Genomic DNA, 20,000 nt, shown 5'->3' with positions numbered 1-20,000 from the left:
TGGTAAGAAAATTTGCTTTCCATTATATTGCGAAACAAAACTCAAATAATGTCTGCTAATAGGTGCCATTTTGCAGTACTTATACACGGACCATAATAATACTCGTATGTTTAATGCGCCGACAATCTATCAAACAGTACGGCTTACCGAAGTCGTACTAAAAACATGTTGAAAGATTTTTGAGCGCCGTGGGTAATGTTATATATTCTCAATTGAACGTTTTAAAGTTTTGGTGTTGTTTACTGGCGTAGTTCTTATGTGTGACTGTCATTTACTGGTCACACTCATCATTACCCTATGTACCAGATAACATAGTTTCGAGGTCGGTAAGCACAACCAGAATCAGGCCATACATTAGGCTCACTTGGTTTTAAGGGGCACTGTTGATTTTTGAGAAAATTAATGGATTTTCAGTGCGCCTTATAGTCCGAAAAATACGGTATTGCTTGTGCTGTGTATCTTCACTGCTTTTATTGAAAAAAATTACAACTGAAGTCATTAAAAACGGTTATTTTCTTAGCACCTCAAGATTCGGTTCAAGCACCCCTGAGCCCCAAGGACGAAAAAAATCCAAGAGCGTTCCCTGTTGAGCACAACTAGGGGTCTATCTGTACAAGTGCCTGTAATAGAATATCAAAATGAATATACGACACAGTTCTCAGTCAGTTCAGTATACGGCCTGAGATCAAAAATTACTTAAGTGGTTAAAGTTTTTTAGAAATATTCTGAGGCAAACTCAAGTTTTTTTTTTAATTTTATTTGGCTTTCTCTCAAAAGTTTCTTGTTGTATTGTTGAAAAGTTTTTGGTTTTATTTTTCTTGGTTTTCAAACTATATTTTGTGCAGTTTTAACTGAACCAGAAAGGAGTAACAGTTGGACTCAAAATAGGGGGTCAAGTGTAGAGATGTCCGATATTATCGGGCTGCCGATATTATTGGCCGATAAATGCTTAAAATGTAATATCTGAAAGTATCGGTATCGGTTTCTAAAAGTAAAATGTATGACTTTTTAAAATGCCGCTGTACGGACAGGTACACGGACGTAGGGAGAAGTACAGAGCGTCAATAAACCTTAAAGGCACATAATATCTACGGCTTTTCTCACACACACACAAATTAATGCAAGGCATACTTGGTCAACAGCCATACAGGTCACCTTTAGGGTGGCCGTATAAACAACTTTAACACTGTTACAAATATGCATTGCTGGCAGTAAGTCGGACACGTTTCCAGTGAGGGTTGGACTCCGCCAAGGCTGCCCTTTGTCACCGATTCTGTTCATAACTTTTATGGACAGAATTTCTAGGCGCAGTCAAGGCGTTGAGGGGTTCCGGTTTGGTGGCCGCGGGATTAGGTCTCTGCTTTTTGCAGATGATGTGGTCCTGTTGGCTTCATCTGGCCGGGATCTTCAGCTCTCACTGGATCGGTTCGCAGCAGAGTGTGAAGCGACCGGAATGAGAATCAGAACCTCCAAATCCGAATCCATGGTTCTCGCCCGGAAAAGGGTGGAGTGCCATCTCTGGGTTGGGGAGGAGACCCTGCCCCAAGTGGAGGAGTTCAAGGACCTAGGAGTCTTGTTCACGAGTGGGGGAAGAGTGGATCGTGAGATCGACAGGCGGGTCGGTGCGGCGTCTTCAGTAATGCGGACGTTGTACCGATCCGTTGTGGTGAAGAAGGAGCTGAGCCGGAAGGCAAAGCTCTCAATTTACCGGTCGATCTACATTCCCATCCTCACCTATGGTCATGAGCTTTGGGTCATGACCGAAAGGATAAGATCACGGGTACAAGCGGCCGAAATGAGTTTCCCCCGCCGTGTGGCGGGTCTCTCCCTTAGAGATAGGGTGAGAAGCTCTGCCATCCGGGAAGAACTCAATGTAAAGCCGCTGCTCCTCCACATCGAGAGGAGCCAGATGAGGTGGTTCGGGCATCTGGTCAGGATGCCACCCGAACGCCTCCCGAGGGAGGTGTTTAGGGCACGTCCAACCGGTAGGAGGCCACGGGGAAGACCCAGGACACGTTGGGTCTCCCGGCTGGCCTGGGAATGCCTCGGGATCCCCCGGGAAGAGCTAGACGAAGTGGCTGGGGAGAGGGAAGTCTGGGCTTCCCTGCTTAGGCTGCTGCCCCCGCGACCCGACCTCGGATAAGCGGAAGAAGATGGATGGATGGATGGACAAATATGCGGCACACTGTGAACCCACACCAAACAATAATGACAAACACATTTCGGGAGAACATCCGCACCGTAACACAACATAAACACAACAGAACAAATACCCAGAACCCCTTGCAGCACTAATTTTTCCGGGACACTACAATATAACCCCCCCCCCCCGCCCCCCGCTATACTCCCCAATCCCGCCCACCACAACCGCCTCATGCTCTCATGTCCCAAATTCCAAGCTGCTGTTTTTGAGACATGTTAAAAAAAAGATTGCACTTTGTCACTTCAATAATAAATATGGCAGTGCCATGTTGGCATTTTTTTCCATAACTGTAGTCGATTTATTTTGGAAAACCTTGTTACATTGTTTAGTGCATCCAGCGGGGCATCACAACAACATTAAGCATAATCATCTGTTGATTCCACGACTGTATATATCGGTTGATATCGGAATCGGTAATTAAGAGTTGGACAATATCGGAATATCGGATATCGGCAAAAAAGCCATTATCGGACATCTCTAGTAAAGTGCCTTACCTTGCAGTAGCGATGTTGCTGTGGTTACAGTCTCTGGGACTCCATCCACGCTGTAGATGGATTGGAGGAACTCTGGCACACAATCATTCTCATCGGTTATCAGCACTTGAACCTGATTAGCAAAACATGGATGAAAAGAAAGAAAAAAGGGAGAAAGGAAAAAAAAATGCACAGAATTAGCTTCTCTTTAATAACTTATATCCCGCAGGTCTTTTGATGTACAGGAAATCGTTTCTAAATCGCATTTTGTCCATTTCTGAAGTTACCAGTTTTAAACATCCTTTATCTTTCACTCCATGATTCCCCCTGTTGTTAAAAATAGATATGTTCCCGGCATGTGTGAGTTCTGCAGTGTGTGTTTCAGACCAAAGGCCCTTAGCCGCCATCCGCCCCCTGCAAGCTCCCCGTCACCGCTGTGTGTAAAGTGTGAAGTGACAGCTGAGTAATCGCTCCAAAATAGCTGGAATAGTTTGTTTTTTTTCCTCGTTTCTGTGTTTGACTCGACAACGTGCAGCCATTTTTTTTTTCTTCCAGAATCCGTGAGGGCAGACTAATTGCACCGCGTGACAATCGGGAAACAAACTCTTCAAAATTAATATTTCAAAATATACTGAATATTTTATCCAGAAATGTTCTGTTTGGAGATTGTGTCTTCAAATTTTTGGAGTTCTTGTGGCAAGTGCCTCTCAGTGTGTGCTATATTTCACGCAGTTCATCTCCAGAGCACACTTTCAACACGCGGCGCTCATTCTCAGGCGGAAACAAAAAGAGTGAAACACAAAACAGAAAAAAGAACAACAAGAAAAAAAAAAAAAAAAAACACGGGAACCTCCGGGACATTTATTTGCATTTCAGCGCTACTCAGCCATGGCAAGAGGAACAAAAGCGGCTTCCCCTCTGCGGCATCAAAGGGTCACTGCTGAGTTTGGATCATAGCAGCTTTGTCAGCCAATTTAGAACCTGGTACACTATATTGCCAAAAGTATTTGGTCACTGTGATAGCAAAATTACTTGTACTCGTTTCAATTGATGATGTTCTTTGAACGGGGTCGCCAAAAGTTGTTTATTGGGCTCAGGAATGTGACACTTAGCAAGAGATGTATTATCTGATCAAGCTCTGTCTCCTGTGTCTTTGATGTAACATGTGGACATTAGTTGACCTGGGCATATGTGTCATCTATTCTTGACCCCCAACAGAGCTAAATTGTTCCCCTTTCTTGAGTGACCCCTCCCCCTTCTGGGCAAACGAGACCCTCTCCTTCTTCACAGGACTTTGGGTATTCATTCCACTGGTGTACTGTATGTAAATGAGCATGGAGGGTGGGACTTCTGAGAATGTATAATTGTCATGTCAAATTCTAAAGGAGTTAGAACAAGCTGGAACGAACAGATGTGTCGTTCAGGTTTGGTCTCGCTTTGCAAAGCTTGTTATTATTTGTTTGTTACTTTAATAAATAATTTTAAAGCTATTTGTCACTAAAGGATCATCTTTAAGAAATGTCCACCTGCCTCGACTATCATATGAACTTGAAGTGCCATCCCATTCCTAACGCAAAGAGTTCAATATGATGTCGGTCCACCTTTTGCAGCTATTACAGCTTATTCTTCTGAGGAAGGCTGTCCACAAGGTTGCGGAGTGTTTATAGGAATTTTCAAACATTCTTCCAAAAGCGCGTTGGTGAGGTCACACACTGATGTTGGTCGAGAAGGCCTTGCTCACAGTCTCCGTTCTAACTCATCCCAAAGGTGTTCTATCTTATTCAGGTTAGGACTCTGTGCAGGCCAGTCAAGTTCATCCACACCAGACTCTGTCATCCATGTCTTTATGGACCTTGCTTTGTGCACTGGTGGGAAGGGGCCTTGCTCCAATCAGTTCCCACAAGGTTGGGAGCATGGAACTGTCCAAAATGTTTTGGTATCCTGGAGCATTCAAAGTTAATTTCACTGCAACTATGAGGCCAAGCCCAACTCCTGAAAAACGTACCCCACACCATAATTACTCCTCCACCAAATTTCACACTAGGCACAATGCAGTCTGAAAGGTAGCGTTCTCCTGGCAACCTCCAAACCCAGACTTGTCCACCAGATTGCCAGATGGAAAAGCCTGATTCATCACTCCAGAGAACGTGTCTCCACTGCTCTAGAGTCCAGTGGCGATGTGCTTTACACCACTGTATCCGACGCTTTGCATTGGACCTGGTAATGTATGGCTTAGATGCAGCTGCCCAGCCATGGAAACCCATTCCATGAAGCTCTATGCATACTGCATGTGGGCTAATTGGAAGGTCACATGAAGTTTGGAGCTCTGTAGCAACTGCAGAAAGTCTTTGCACTGTGCGCTTCAGCATCCGCTGTTTACGTTGCCTACCACATGGTGGCTGAGTTGCTGTTGTTCCCAAACGCTTCCAGTTTCTTATAATAAAGCAGACAGTTGACTTTGGAATATTTAGGAGCCAGGAAATTTCCCGACTGGATTTGTTGGACAGGTGGCATCCTATGACAGTTCCACGCTGGAAATCACTGAGCTCTTGAGAGCTTGCCATTTTTTCACAAATGTTTGTAGAAACGGTCTCCATGCCTAAGTGCTTGATTTTATACACCTGATTAGGACACCTGATTCTAATCATTTGGATGGGTGGCCAAATAATTTTGGCAATATAGTGTATTTAGAAAAAGAATGGTTGGCCTGTGAGAATTGCAGAGCTCTAGTATATGAAGCCACATTTTGTTCTATAGCAGGGGTGTCAAACTCATTTTAGATCGGGGGCCACTTGGAGAAAAAATCTACTCCCAAGTGGGCCGGGCTGGTAAAATCACAGCAAGATAACCTAAAAATAAAGACAACTTCAGATTGTTTTCTTTGTTTAAAAAATAGAAGGGGCACATTCTGAAAATGTACAAATCATAAGTTGTTGGGTCTGTTTTACACTGACATGTTGCTTGTTGTTATAACTTATTTATATTTTCTGAATAAATTATGTGATCATGTTAATCAGTCAACTTATAGGTGTTGATTTTCAATCAAGATAAAAAAATGGGTAACATTTTAGTATGAATGAATGAATGAACGGTTTATTTTGAGCCATGCAAACAAAACAAGAGGATGACATGAAATACAAAAGAAATATTTAAAATAGATTATTTTTACACCTACATTGAAAACATTGCATGTGACTAATCTTTTGTAGATGTCAAGATTGGCTCAAAAGGGAGTGGGAAGAAGTAAACTTATTAGGTCCCACCCCTATACATATACAATATATATATACAATATATAATACAATAATATATATATATAATATAATTCAATTCAGTGGTTGCTGCGTAGATGCTATATATTATCTATATATAATACATTTAAATTCACACACACTTACATACATACATATGTACACACACATATATACACAACACACACATATATACAAATTATATATATACATATACATTTATATATATATACAAATTATATATATATATATGTATATATATACATATATATATATATATATATATATATACATACATACATACATACAATACATACATACATATACACACATAATCACAAACATACACACATGCATATACCCAAAATACACACATATCCATCATATATACACACACACACAAATATATAAATACTATATATATATATATATAATAGTATATATAATACCACTTTTGTCTAAACATTATTAACAATTTATGGTGCCTATGGGAACAAGCTTTCATTTTGTCTGTGATATTAGTGGTTAATAGTGGATCTGTGGCTGTGGAGAGTATGGGGAACATCCATCCATCCATCCATCCATCCATCCATCCATCTTCTTCCGCTTATCCGAGGTCGGGCCGCGGGGGCAACAGCCTAAGCAGGGAAACCCAGACTTCCCTTTCCCCAGCCACTTCGTCTAGCTCTTCCCGGGGGATCCCGAGGCGTTCCCAGGCCAGCCGGGAGACATAGTCTTCCCAACGTGTCCTGGGTCTTCCCCGTGGCCTCCTGCCGGTTGGACGTGCCCTAAACACCTCCCTAGGGAGGTGTTTAGGGCTATATGGCAATATGGCAATATGTTCCCCTATGGGGAACATATTCACCATTAACTAGTTGCTTATTAACATGCAAATTAGTAACATATTGGCTCTTAATTAGTCATTATTAATTAAGTACTTTTTATTTCTTTATTCTGCATGGCCTTATTATACAACCAGTAAGCCATTAACTAAGATTCTTCCCTCAATAACCTCAGAATTATTGCTTATTAGTAACCCTAACCTGTATATGTTCCCCAAGTGTCCAAATACCTCTAAATTAAGTTTTTGTTACATTAATAAGCAACTAATTAATAGTGAATATTTTCCAATATTAAAGTGTTACTAAAAAATGATATCAAAATCAAATTACAGGTTGTTTTTTATGTAGATTGATAATTTTCGTCGACTGATGTACTAACATCATGTGGTTTATTTTGCACATATGTAGCATCGTCTGAAAAGATACAAAGAATTGCTATTGCGACATCCAGTGGACACATTTAGAACAGCTCTTTCTTTGATTAAAACATTTCATGTTAATTTTTAATACTGGTTTTATCCTGAAAGCTGGATAAAACCTGTCCGTGGGCCTGGTCCGGCCCTCGGGCCTTTACGTTTGACACCCCTGTTCTATAGGAATTTGCAAGTGTGACAGTATCGAAAATAGAACATCAAAGTAAATCTCATTATCCAGATAGCTCGGGCTCTCCCATCCCTTGATGTTTAGCAGCCCGGATCACTTTCTGATTAAACAAACCTCTGCGGCCGTGCTCAGGCTGCCCGGTTCCTCGCTCGCCCGCACCATTAGCAGGTACCGTCTCTGGTCGCTCTCGTAATCCAGCGTCCGAGTCAGACTTATCTCCCCCGACTCCTGCTGAATGTCGAAAAGGCTGCTCGGGTTGATCAGCAGGCTGTAGCTCATTGGGTGCTTTTGAAAGGAAATGGCAAACACGGCTAGGAAGCTGCAGAAGAAAGACAAACAAAAAAGACTGTAATGCTGAATTTACACGGGGTAAACGCTGCATATTAAAATCCAAATGTTTTCTTTCTTAACATGATATACGTACATAGCAACATGGACCATCGGCCAAGTAATACGAATACTGTCAGTATGAATTATTTATTACTTTGCAAAAATGATATTCACTTATGCAGATAAGAGTTGTCTTTTGTACGGTTGAACAGCTTTGTATTTCCCTAATAGTGAGAAATAATGTGTCAGTTTAGTGAAGGGGGGGGGGGGGGGGGGGGGGACCTATGGCTCTCGAGCCAAATGTGGCTCTTTTGATGACTGCATCTGGCTCTCAGATAAATCTTAGCTGACATCGCTTAACACGATTCTTCTGGTCATTGGCATCCTTCGGGTTCGGGAGACAATGGAGTAGAGCCAAAAAAAGGGAGCTCCAGTGGATCTATATGGCCTGGGCATGGAACTATGGAGGACAAACTGTTGTCCAGGCAGCAAGAACCCCCTCTCCGTGTGACTGGTGGATACAAGGGAGCGACAAGTGTCGATACAAGTGACTCCAGCTCCGGATTTTCTGTTGGGGTTTACCCCCTTAGCCTTACCCTCGAGTAGGTTGACCGTAAGGCAGCGGCGGTTTTGAGCTTGGAAATTTCCTTCGCCTTGATGGGCTGCCTTACCAGACTCACCACCCCCGTCTGTCATGATCCGTGATCCGGATCATGTTTTGTTTAGTTATGTTCTGTTAGTTTTGGACTCCTTTGTCACCGATTCTGTTCATAACTTTTATGGACAGAATTTCTAGGCGCAGTCAAGGCGTTGAGGGGTTCCGGTTTGGTGACCGCAGGATTAGGTCTCTGCTTTTTGCAGATGATGTGGTCCTGATGGCTTCGTCTGACCGGGATCTTCAGCTCTCGCTGGATCGGTTCGCAGCCGAGTGTGAAGCGACCGGAATGAGAATCAGCACCTCCAAGTCCGAGTCCATGGTTCTCGCCCGGAAAAGGGTGGAGTGCCATCTCCGGGTTGGGGAGGAGACCCTGCCCCAAGTGGAGGAGTTCAAGTACCTAGGAGTCTTGTTCACGAGTGAGGGAAGAGTGGATCGTGAGATCGACAGGCGGATCGGTGCGGCGTCTTCAGTAATGCGGACGTTGTACCGATCCGTTGTGGTGAAGAAGGAGCTGAGCCGGGAGGCAAAGCTCTCAATTTACCGGTCGATCTACGTTCCCATCCTCACCTATGGTCATGAGCTTTGGGTCATGACCGAAAGGATAAGATCACGGGTACAAGCGGCCGAAATGAGTTTCCTCCGCCGTGTGGCGGGTCTCTCCCTTAGAGATAGGGTGAGAAGCTCTGCCATCCGGGAGGAACTCAAAGTAAAACCGCTGCTCCTTCACATCGAGAGGAGCCAGATGAGGTGGTTCGGGCATCTGGTCAGGATGCCACCCGAACGCCTCCCTAGGGAGGTGTTTAGGGCACGTCCAACCGGTAGGAGGCCACGGGGAAGACCCAGGACACGTTGGGAAGACTATGTCTCCCGGCTGGCCTGGGAACGCCTCGGGATCCGCCGGGAAGAGCTAGACGAAGTGGCTGGGGAGAGGGAAGTCTGGGTTTCCCTGCTTAGGCTGTTGCCCCCGCGACCCGACCTCGGATAAGCGGAAGATGATGGATGATGGATAGTTTTGGACTCCCTCAGTTCCTGTTTTGTGCACTTTGGGTGTTTGTTTTGGTTACCATGGGTGCTAATTGGTTTCACCTGCCTCTGGTTAGTGCTCGGCAAGCACTAATCCGAGAGCTATTTATTCACGTTGCTCACCACGGTCGATGTGGCTTCATTGTTTGCTATATGCAGCGGTTACGTTTTCATGTTCCTGATCCTTGCTCCTGTATTTCCTGTGCTAAGTGTTACCTTAGCTTCCCGTGCGATCAGCATGTTTTTCATTTGTTTGTTTTGTCTTTTTGGTACGTGTATGATTAAATAATCATGTCCTACCTCACGTCCGTTCTGCATTCCGGGAGAACAAACCCCGACCCGACCGCCGCGAACGTGACACCATCTGCCCGAATGCGGCAGGTAACACGGGGGTAAAGCTTACCCATGGCGGTATAAGTTAAAGTTAAAGTTAAAGTACCAATGATTGTCACACACATACTAGATGTGGCGAAATTATTCTCTGCATTAGACCCATCACCCTTGATCACCCACTGGGAGGTGAGGGGAGCAGTGGGCTCATTTATGGTGATTTAACCCCCAATTCTAACCCTTAATGCCAAGCAGGGAGGTAATGGGTCCCATTTTTATAGTCTTTGGTATGACTCAGCCGGGATTTTGAACTCACGACCTACCAATCTCAGGCCGGACACTCTAACCACTTGGCCACTGACCTGACATATAATCCCTCTGGTAATCACAGTGTGAAAAATGTTCAAAATATAAAACATTCTCGTGCAGTTGAATCCATCCGTCCGTTTTCTACCGCACCTGTTCAAGAAGTCTCATTAGCGGTAAGAAGTATTTTATTTATTATTGGCTAGCTTCAGAATAACAATGTCATTAAAAAGAATACGAGACTTATTATAATCTAAAAATGTTGGTTGCACGCATTCAGTGTTAAAAAAATATTATATGGCTCTCACGGAAATACATTTTTGGCTTTTAATGGCTCTCTCGGCCAGAAAGTTTCCTGACCCCTGGTTTAATGGTACCTAAACTAAAAAGGGGACTGCACTTTTTTTGGATTTCTGTTTATCGTTCCCAATCATTATGAGACATGACAATGGACAGCGCGATGGCACAAGGGTTAGTGCATGTGCCTCACAATACAAAGGTCCTGAGTTATCCCGAGTTCAATCCTGGGCTCGGGATCTTTCTGTCAGGCTTGGACTAGGATTGAGTGTGCTCCTTCGACGCAGAGGGTATATGGGACGAGCCAGGCGTGAATTAAGGTACATGATGTTTTATTGGGATTCTAAATACAAAAATAAACAAACCAAGGGCGCTCACAAAGAGGTATAAAACTTGGCTCCAAAAATACAATCAGGAAAACAAAACAACTGCTCGATGGCATGAAAGACAAATGAACTAACTTAAACTTGCACTGTGGCAAAACTATGAATAACTAACACGAAAAAAAACTTACTGTGACAGGTACAAGGGGAGTGGATTGCAAGGTAATTGAGGGTGCGTGAAGGCATGAAGCAGAATGCAAATAGTAAAGTTCCCAGGACGAGGAGAGAAACAGAATGATATAAATAGCAGCTATGATGATTAGAAACAGGTGTGGGACTGAGGGCTGGGCGTGACTTGGAGACCAGGTGGAAACTAATGGGTTACTATGGAAAAACAAAACCAGGAAGTGTAAAACGGGAAACAAGAGTCCAAAAACAAAAACATAACATGACAAAACAAGATCCATAGGTGTGACACTTTCTGTGTGGAGTTTTGCGTGTTCTCCCCGTGACTGCGTGGGTTCCCTCCGGGTACTCCGGCTTCCTCCCACTTCCAAAGACATGCAACTGGGGATAGGTTGATTGGCAACACTAAATTGGCCCTAGTGTGTGAATGTGAGTGTGAATGTTGTCTGTCTATCTGTGTTGGCCCTGCGATGAGGTGGGGACTTGTCCAGGGTGTACGCCGCCTTCCGCCCAAATGCAGCTGAGATAGGCTCCAGCACGCCCCCGGCAACTCCAAAAGAGACAAGCGGTAGAAAAAAAGACGATGGATGTCTTTTTTTTTTTCTTAATGCAAAGATAAAGCCATCTTGACATGAACTAACTACTATTTATAGCTGTCATTAGTGAAACAAATACTAACTTTTATGGATTATATTTTATTGATGTATTTATTTGACAGGGGCAGTACAATTAAACATTGCTACCCATAGGTAACCAATGTCAAAGTACATAAGATTTACAGCCAAATGCTAATTTTGCAAGCTTTGTCCCTGGTTAGGCTTCCATCCATCCATGTTCTACCGCTTGTGCCGTTCGGGGTCGCAGGGCTGGTTAGGCTTTTAAAAAAAAAAAAAAAAAGCTGAGAAAAGTGCAAAACACATACATAAATGGGTTGTACTTGTATAGCGCTTTTCAACCTTTAAGGTACTCACTACTTCCACATTCGCACACACATTCACACACTGATGGAAGGAGCTGCCATGCAAGGCGCTAACCAGCACCCATCAGGAGCAAGGGTGAAGTGTCTTGCTCAAGGACACAACGGACGTGACGAGGTTGGTACTAGCTGGGCATCGAACCAAGTACCCTCGGGTTGCGCACGGCCACTCCACCACCGCGCCACGCTGTCCCAAAGGGATAATACAAGTACCGTATTTTTCGGAGTGTAAGTTGTTTCGGAGTATAAGTCGCACCTGCCGAAAATGCATAATAAAGAAGGGAAAAAACATATATAAGTCGCACTGGAGTATAAGTCGCATTTTTTGGGGAATTTTTTTTGATTAAACCCAACACTAAGAATAGACATTTGAAAGGCAATTTAAAATAAATAAAAAATAGTGAACAACAGGCTGAATAAGTGTACGTTATATGACGCATAAATAACCAACTGAGAAGGTGCCTGGTATGTTAACGTAACATATTATGGTAAGACTCATTCAAATAACTATAACATATAGAACATGCTATATGTTTACCAAACAATCTGTCACTCCTAATTCATAAATCCGATTAAATCTTATACTTCTAGTCTCTTACGTGAATGAGCTAAATAATATTATTTGATATTTTACGGTAATGTGTTAATTTCACACATAAGTCGCTCCTGAGTATAAGTCGCACCCCCGGCCAAACTATGAAAAAAAACTTTGACTTATAGTCCGAAAAATACACAAATAAAAACATATTCGTCCATACTACACCCACTTCTAGTGCTCTGATTATCCTTAAGCCACTTTCTCAGTTTTGTGGAGAAAAGTTGAACGTCCGACTGTGACTTTAACTCCAGTGGCAAAGAGTTCCACAAATGTGAGGCCTTCACTGAGAATGCAGAAACAATTATTATTATTTTTGGCAGGAGCTCTGTGCTCTTGTGTCATCCTTTTGTGTTTCCCTCTTGTTTTCATGTGTTATTATATTTTTTTTGCTTTTTGGTCCGGGACCCTTTGGGACTGTGTGACAAGGGGTGGCACTTTCGTGACCTCTGTGGTGCTTTTTTTGGGGACTTCTGGATCTGCCTCCCGGGAGCCTTTTGGCCATGGAGACCAGCTGCTGGGTGTCTGCCACACCGGAGTCTGTATGGAGGGACTGGAGGAGATGCGGATGAGGGGACAGGACTGCGGAGCTAGCACTGAGCGCTGGGACGGAGAGGCTTCGTGGTGTCTTGGCTGGGTGAGCAGGTGTCGGACACCTCAGTCACCTTGGACGTATCCTCGCTCATCCATGCGGACTGGACACTGGCCGAGAGTGGAGTCGGCTGTCTTGGTTGCTTTGTTGGGTCTGCTCCTGTCTCTGGCCATGCTCCCTCCAAAATGGATACATGGATGATACAGCAGAGGATTGGGAGAATGTCATGTGGTCAGATGAAACCAAAATAGAACTTTTTGGTATAAACTCAACTCGTCGTGTTTGGAGGAAGAAGAATACTGAGTTGCATCCCAAGAACACCACACCTACTGTGAAGCATGGGGGTGGAAACATCATGCTTTGGGGCTGTTTTTCTGCTAAGGGGACAGGACGATTGATCCGTGTTAAGGAAAGAATGAATGGGGCCATGTATCGTGAGATTTTCAGCCAAAACCTCCTTCCATCAGTGAGAGATTTGAATGGTTGACCAAATACTTATTTTCCACCGTAATTTACAATTAAATTCTTTAAAATTCCTACAATGTGAATTCCTGGATTTTTTTTTCATATTCTGTCTCTCACAGTTGAAGTGTACCTATGGTGAAAATTACAGACCTCTGTCATCATTTTAAGTGGGAGAACTTGCACAATCGGTGGCTGACTAAATACTTTTTTGCCCCACTATGGTAAATGGTAAATGGGTTGTACCCCTTTCTCGTATATTCATATATTACTTATTGTTTAAAGCTGTCCTCTGAGGGCATTACTGCCATGTGGCCCTGGTTTATACTGAGACATAATTAGGTAGTTATTTCAACGTTTAGCTTGTTATCGAGAGCCACACACATGCAGTGGACGAGGTAATTAAGTGACTGAGGGTATGCGAGTCCAGAGCAGTGATTTATTTTAACGTGACAGTAAAGAAACAATTGCATCTGGCTTTGTAAACCGAGGCGAAAAACAGCAGAAGCATTGCAGATGCGCACATCATTTGTAGTCTCGCAGCGGAGGGGTTTCTCGGCTCTGACTGCAGCTGGGACTGCGAGTGAGCGACCTCTCTGAGTGCTTTCCCATGACGGAGAGGTTCAAGGCAGCACTTGCTTGCTGAGCACATTAACTGCAGATTGATACGCGCTTTCATGTCTGCAAAATAATTGAAAAATAGGCTGGATTTGTCGCTTGTCGCATTTAGAGTGGGAGAGTCGGAAGATTTAGCAAGAAAGTCGCCAAGTGGGCATACCTGCTCAGTGGTCTGTGGTTAGAGTGGATGCCCTGAGTTCAAACTTCAAACCCCGGCCGAGTCATACCAAAAACCATAAAAATGGGACCCATTACCTCCCTGCTTGGCACTCCGCATCAAGGGTTGGAATTGGGGGTTAAATCACCAAAATGATTTCCGGGCGCAGCCACCGCTGCTGCTCACTGCTCCCCTCACCTCCCAGGGGGTGAACAAGGGGATGGGTCCAATGCAAAGGACACATTTCACCACACCTATAGTGTGTGTGTGTGTATGACAATCATTGGTACTTTATTAGTGTGTCCTGGGCATGACATTAAAGTGCATTCAGCAGTGGAGGTTCCTCTTTGGAGTCTTGGGGCACTAGGAGGTTCACCCCTTTACTAAAGGTACCCCAGGTGCGCCTTGGGAAAGGCCTAGTACCTGACTTCCTTCTAGCCAGGGATACGGTGAAGACCTCAACGGCGGAGATGGTGGATTTTAAGAACTACCACAACGGCTGCGATGGCGGAAGAAGGCTGCAGCAGAAAAGGGTCCCCAGTCGTCTTGGACTCCAAGCCACTGGATCCTGACCCGATTATGTCAAGGATTGTGTGGTGCACCAGTCTTTATACGTTAAACTAAGTCACGCACAGGAATCCTCCATAAAAGGGATACCCCCTACCAGGAGGATCGTCATACTCATTCAAGTGACCACCGACGATGACTTTATTACTTGTATTTATTCAAGAAAAAAAAAAACATATATGCCTATATTGTAGTGCTGTGAATCTTTGAGCACCGCATGATTCGATTCCATTATTGGAGGTAATGATTCGATTTAGAATCGTTTCTTGATTCAAAATCCATACTTTTTAACATTGGATGCCAATTCTGTGATTAACTACATTCCTCCATAAAATACATAACAACATAGATACATTTCCTTGCTACTTAAAAGGAAACTGGTTTTGTTCAATAAAATTATACCCAAACATTTAATAAAGTCAAATACAATTAAGGCAACAAGTATCCAATACTTATATTTTCGAAAGTAAATCTGTATGAGTGTCTATCTGTGTTGGCCCTGCGATGAGGTGGCGACTTGTCCAGGGTTTGCCCCGCCTCCCGCCCGAATGCAGCTGAGATAGGCTCCAGCACCCCCGTGACCCCAACAAGGGACAAGCGGTAGAAAAATGGATGGATGGATGGTTTGATTAGCATCTCCGATCCCTTCCACGTTTTCACATTATTCTCATTGGGTTCAGTTCTTGCTTACCCTGGGTCAGATCAGATGCCATTGGGGTTTGTGCAGCCCTTTGAGACATTTATGATTAATATTTAATATTTATTAAGATTTATATAAATATTTGACTGATGGATTGATTTAAAAAAAAAAGAGATATAAATTAGTAACAAATAAACCACAACCCTGCGATGAGATGGCGACTTGTCCAGGGTGTAGCCCGCTTTCCGCCCGAATGCAGCTGAAATAGGCTCCAACAACCCCCCCCCCCCCCCCCACACACACACACAAAAAGAAAACAATAATAGTAGTAACAATACATTTAAGTAACAATTGTCAGGCTTGCCCCTGACAGTTTGTTTGTGTTTTAGTTTTTCCTCTCTGTGTGTGTAATATTTCCTGTTTTTAGTTCCTGTCAGCGGTCTTATTTTGTCTGTTTCCTGTCTTTCTCCCTGAAGTTTGTGTCCCCTCAGATGCGGCTGATTGGCACTTAGCCACACCTGGTGTCAATCAGCCCGCTCCTATTTAGACCTGTCTTCCCATCCAGTCCGGGCTGGATTATTGGCGCTCCTGTCGTGTCGTGTCATTGCAGCGTAGCGGTAAGCTATATTTCGGCTATTTGTAGCTTACTGTTTTTTGTTTCCTGCTTCCAATTTGTTTTCACGCAACAAGTAATGACTTCTGTTTTTCTGCTCGCTATCTGCTAGGTTCCACGCTAGGCCCTTTTGTTTTTGCTAGCTATCATGCTAAGCTCCATTTTTTTTTTCTAGCTCCCATGCTAACTCTTTTAGTTTGGTATCTGCCTCGTGCGCGCCTTTCGTTAGTAGCCTTTTGTTTGTTCTTGTTTAGTTTTAATTAAATCAGAATGTATGAATATTGAATGTGGAATTCCACAAGGTTTTATTTTAGGACCCAAACGTTTTACTTTATATATAAATGATATTTGTGAGGTTTCGAAAATTTTACAGTGCGTATTATTCGAAGACAATACGAATTAAAACTGTTCAGGAGATGACTTGAACATTTTAGCTAATAATATTGAAGAGGAAATGGTTAAACTAAAATTGTGGTTTGATATGAATAAATTATCTTTAAATTTGGAAAAGGCTAAATATACGGTATACGGTAATAAAAGAAAGATAGAAGTTAGTTTATCCATAAACAATGTGAAAATTGAGAAGGTGTCTGAAATCAGATTTCTTGGGGTCATCTTAGATTAAAAGTTGACATGGAAAGCTCATATAATGCATGTGAAAAATAAGGTATCTAAAAGCTTATTTATTTTGAACAAGGTTAAATGTAGTTTTCCATACAACACAATGACAATGTTATATTGCTCAATTCACTCAGTTCACTCGCGTGGACATCGGGGCCGGTACCTCTGGATTGGCAGACCGGGGTGGTGGTTTCTCTCTTTAAGAAGGGGGACCGGAGGGTGTGTTCCAACTATCGTGGGATCACACTCCTCAGCCTTCCCGGTAAGGTTTATTCAGGTGTACTGGAGAGGAGGCTACGCCGGATAGTCGAACCTCGGATTCAGGAGGAACAGTGTGGTTTTCGTCCTGGTCGTGGAACCGTGGACCAGCTCTATACTCTCGGCAGGGTTCTTGAGGGTGCATGGGAGTTTGCCCAACCAGTCTACATGTGCTTTGTGGACTTGGAGAAGGCATTCGACCGTGTCCCTCGGGAAGTCCTGTGGGGAGTGCTCAGAGAGTATGGGGTATCGGACTGTCTTATTGTGGCAGTCCACTCCCTGTACGATCAGTGCCAGAGCTTGGTCCGCATTGCTGGCAGTAAGTCGGACACGTTTCCAGTGAGGGTTGGACTCCGCCAAGGCTGTCCTTTGTCACCGATTCTGTTCATAACTTTTATGGACAGAATTTCTAGGCGCAGCCAAGGCGTTGAGGGGTTCCGGTTTGGTGGCCACGGGATTAGGTCTCTGCTTTTTGCAGATGATGTAGTCCTGATGGCTTCATCTGACCGGGATCTTCAGCTCTTACTGGATCGGTTCGCAGCCGAGTGTGAAGCGACCGAAATGAGAATCAGCACCTCCAAGTCCGAGTCCATGGTTCTCGCCCGGAAAAAGGTGGAGTGCCATCTCCGGGTTGGGGAGGAGACCCTGCCCCAAGGCGGGGGGGGATAAGCGGGATGAGCGGAGGGCGGGGCTAGACGGCTAGAAGCAGGGCAATAATGAAGAAGGATAATTAGCTACAAGCATAAAGTAAGAAGTTAACAAAAGTACCTAGGAGTCTTGTTCACGAGTGGGGGAAGAGTGGATCGTGAGATCGACAGGCGGATCGGTGCGGCGTCTTCAGTAATGCGGACGTTGTATCGATCCGTTGTGGTGAAGAAGGAGCTGAGCCGGAAGGCAAAGCTCTCAATTTACCGGTCGATCTACGTTCCCATCCTCACCTATGGTCATGAGCTTTGGGTCATGACCGAAAGGATAAGATCACGGGTACAAGCGGCCGAAATGAGTTTCCTCTGCCGTGTGGCGGGTCTCTCCCTTAGAGATAGGGTGAGAAGCTCTGCCATCCGGGAGGAACTCAACGTAAAGCCGCTGCTCCTCCACATGGAGAGGAGCCAGATGAGGTGGTTCGGGCATCTGGTCAGGATGCCACCCGAACGCCTCCCTAGGGAGGTGTTTAGGGCACGTCCAGCCGGTAGGAGGCCACGGGGAAGACCCAGGACACGTTGGGAAGACTATGTCTCCCGGCTGGCCTGGGAACGCCTCGGGATCCCCCGGGAAGAGCTCGACGAAGTTGCTGGAGAGAGGGAAGTCTGGGCTTCCCTGCTTAGGCTGCTGCCCCCGCGACCCGACCTCGGATAAGCGGAAGATGATGGATGGATGGATGGATATTGCTCAATTATTCTACCTTATTTCAATTATTGTGCAGAAATAAGGGGGAATACAAAGCAACATAATGCCTTTATTTCTTTCACAGAAAAGAGCAATTCGAATCATTTTAAAGTAGGATATAGAGACCACACAAATCCACTCTTCATTAGGTCAGGGTTACTAAAACTAAAAGACATTGTAGAATTGAATACTCCATTAATGATGTTCAAAGCGAGAAATAAAGTTCTTCCGAAGGACATACAAAAGTTATATATGTTCACATCTGAAGATGAGAACCACAGAAGGCCGTATGACTTTGAACGTCCAAGAGTGCGAACAAATTTGAAACAAATGTGCTTGTCTGTTGTTGGTGTGAAAGCATGGAATCCTCTAAACAAAGACTTAAAAAGCTGTAAGAATATCTTTGTATTTAAAAAGAGTTATAAAAAGAGAAAACTGGAATTATATTAGTTTTGATTTGGATTTGACGTGTCATTGTGAAAATGCTTAAAAGGAAAATGGAAAAGTATGATGGAGTTTGGGTGTTGGTGGAGGGAACAGTTATAAAGTCATCTAAAATACTGTAATTTGTGTTAAAAAAAAGGGGGCAAATAAATATAAGAATATTCTTCTTCCATCTGCTCCTTTCTGATCATGGAAATGTATAAGAAACCAAAAAAACAATGAAAGTGTCAATTCTACGTGGCTTGTAAATATACATTTTCATGAAAGGAATAAAAATAAATTATGAAATGATGATCAATCAATGTTTACTTATATAGCCCTAAATCACTAGTGTCTCAAAGGACTGCACAAACCACTACGACATCCTCGGTAGGCCCACATAAGGGCAAGGAAAACTCACACCCAGTGGGACATCGGTGACAATGAAGACTATGAGAACCTTGGAGAGGAGGAAAGCAATGGATGTCGAGCGGGTCTAACATGATACTGTGAAAGTTCAATCCATAATGGATCCAACACAGTCGCGAGAGTCCAGTCCAAAGCGGATCCAACACAGCAGCGAGAGTCCCGTTCACAGCGGAGCCAGCAGGAAACCATCCCAAGCGGAGGCGGATCAGCAGCGCAGAGATGTCCCCAGCCGATACACAGGCAAGCAGTACATGGCCACTGGATCGGACCGGACCCCCTCCACAAGGGAGAGTGGGACATAGGACAAAAAGAAAAGAAACGGCAGATCAACTGGTCTAAAAAGGGAGTCTATTTAAAGGCTAGAGTATACAAATGAGTTTTAAGGTGAGACTTAAATGCTTCTACTGAGGTGGCATCTCGAAATGTTACCGGGAGGGCATTCCAGAGTACTGGAGCCCGAAATGAAAACGCTCTATAGCCCGCAGACTTTTTTTGGGCTTTGGGAATCACTAACAAGCCGGAGTCCTTTGAACGCAGATTTCTTGCCGGGACATATGGTACAATACAATCGGCAAGGTAGGATGGAGCTAGACCGTGTAGTATTTTATACGTAAGTAGTAAAACCTTAAAGTCACATCTTAAGTGCACAGGAAGCCAGTGCAGGTGTAATGTGATCAAACTTTCAATCATGTTTACCTGCAAAATGCCTGCATCCTTCTCTACATCTTGAGGTTCGTCACAAACTAACTCTGACAACAATACCAATTTCCATCCATCCATTTCCTACCGCTTGTCCCTTTTAGGGCCGCCGGGGGGGTCGCTTGAGCCTAGATCAGCT

General features: G+C 44.0%; 1 protein-coding gene across 2 annotated transcripts in view; it reads right to left on the bottom strand.

Moving 5' to 3' along the window:
* The window catches only part of LOC133563617 (neural-cadherin-like), a 487,520-nt gene that overhangs the window by 287,500 nt on the left and 180,020 nt on the right, over positions 1–20,000 (bottom strand). For both annotated transcript variants that reach the window (XM_061917839.1, XM_061917840.1), the window contains 2 exons: positions 7,487–7,691; positions 2,698–2,809 (listed from right to left, as the gene is read on the bottom strand). In XM_061917839.1, coding sequence (XP_061773823.1) covers positions 2,698–2,809; positions 7,487–7,691 — 317 coding nt within the window. The remainder of the gene's footprint in view (positions 1–2,697; positions 2,810–7,486; positions 7,692–20,000) is intronic.

Source organism: Nerophis ophidion, linkage group LG12 (genome assembly GCF_033978795.1).
Source record: "Nerophis ophidion isolate RoL-2023_Sa linkage group LG12, RoL_Noph_v1.0, whole genome shotgun sequence".
Taxonomy (NCBI): Eukaryota; Metazoa; Chordata; class Actinopteri; order Syngnathiformes; family Syngnathidae; genus Nerophis; species Nerophis ophidion.
This window is presented reverse-complemented; position numbering and strand designations above follow the sequence as displayed.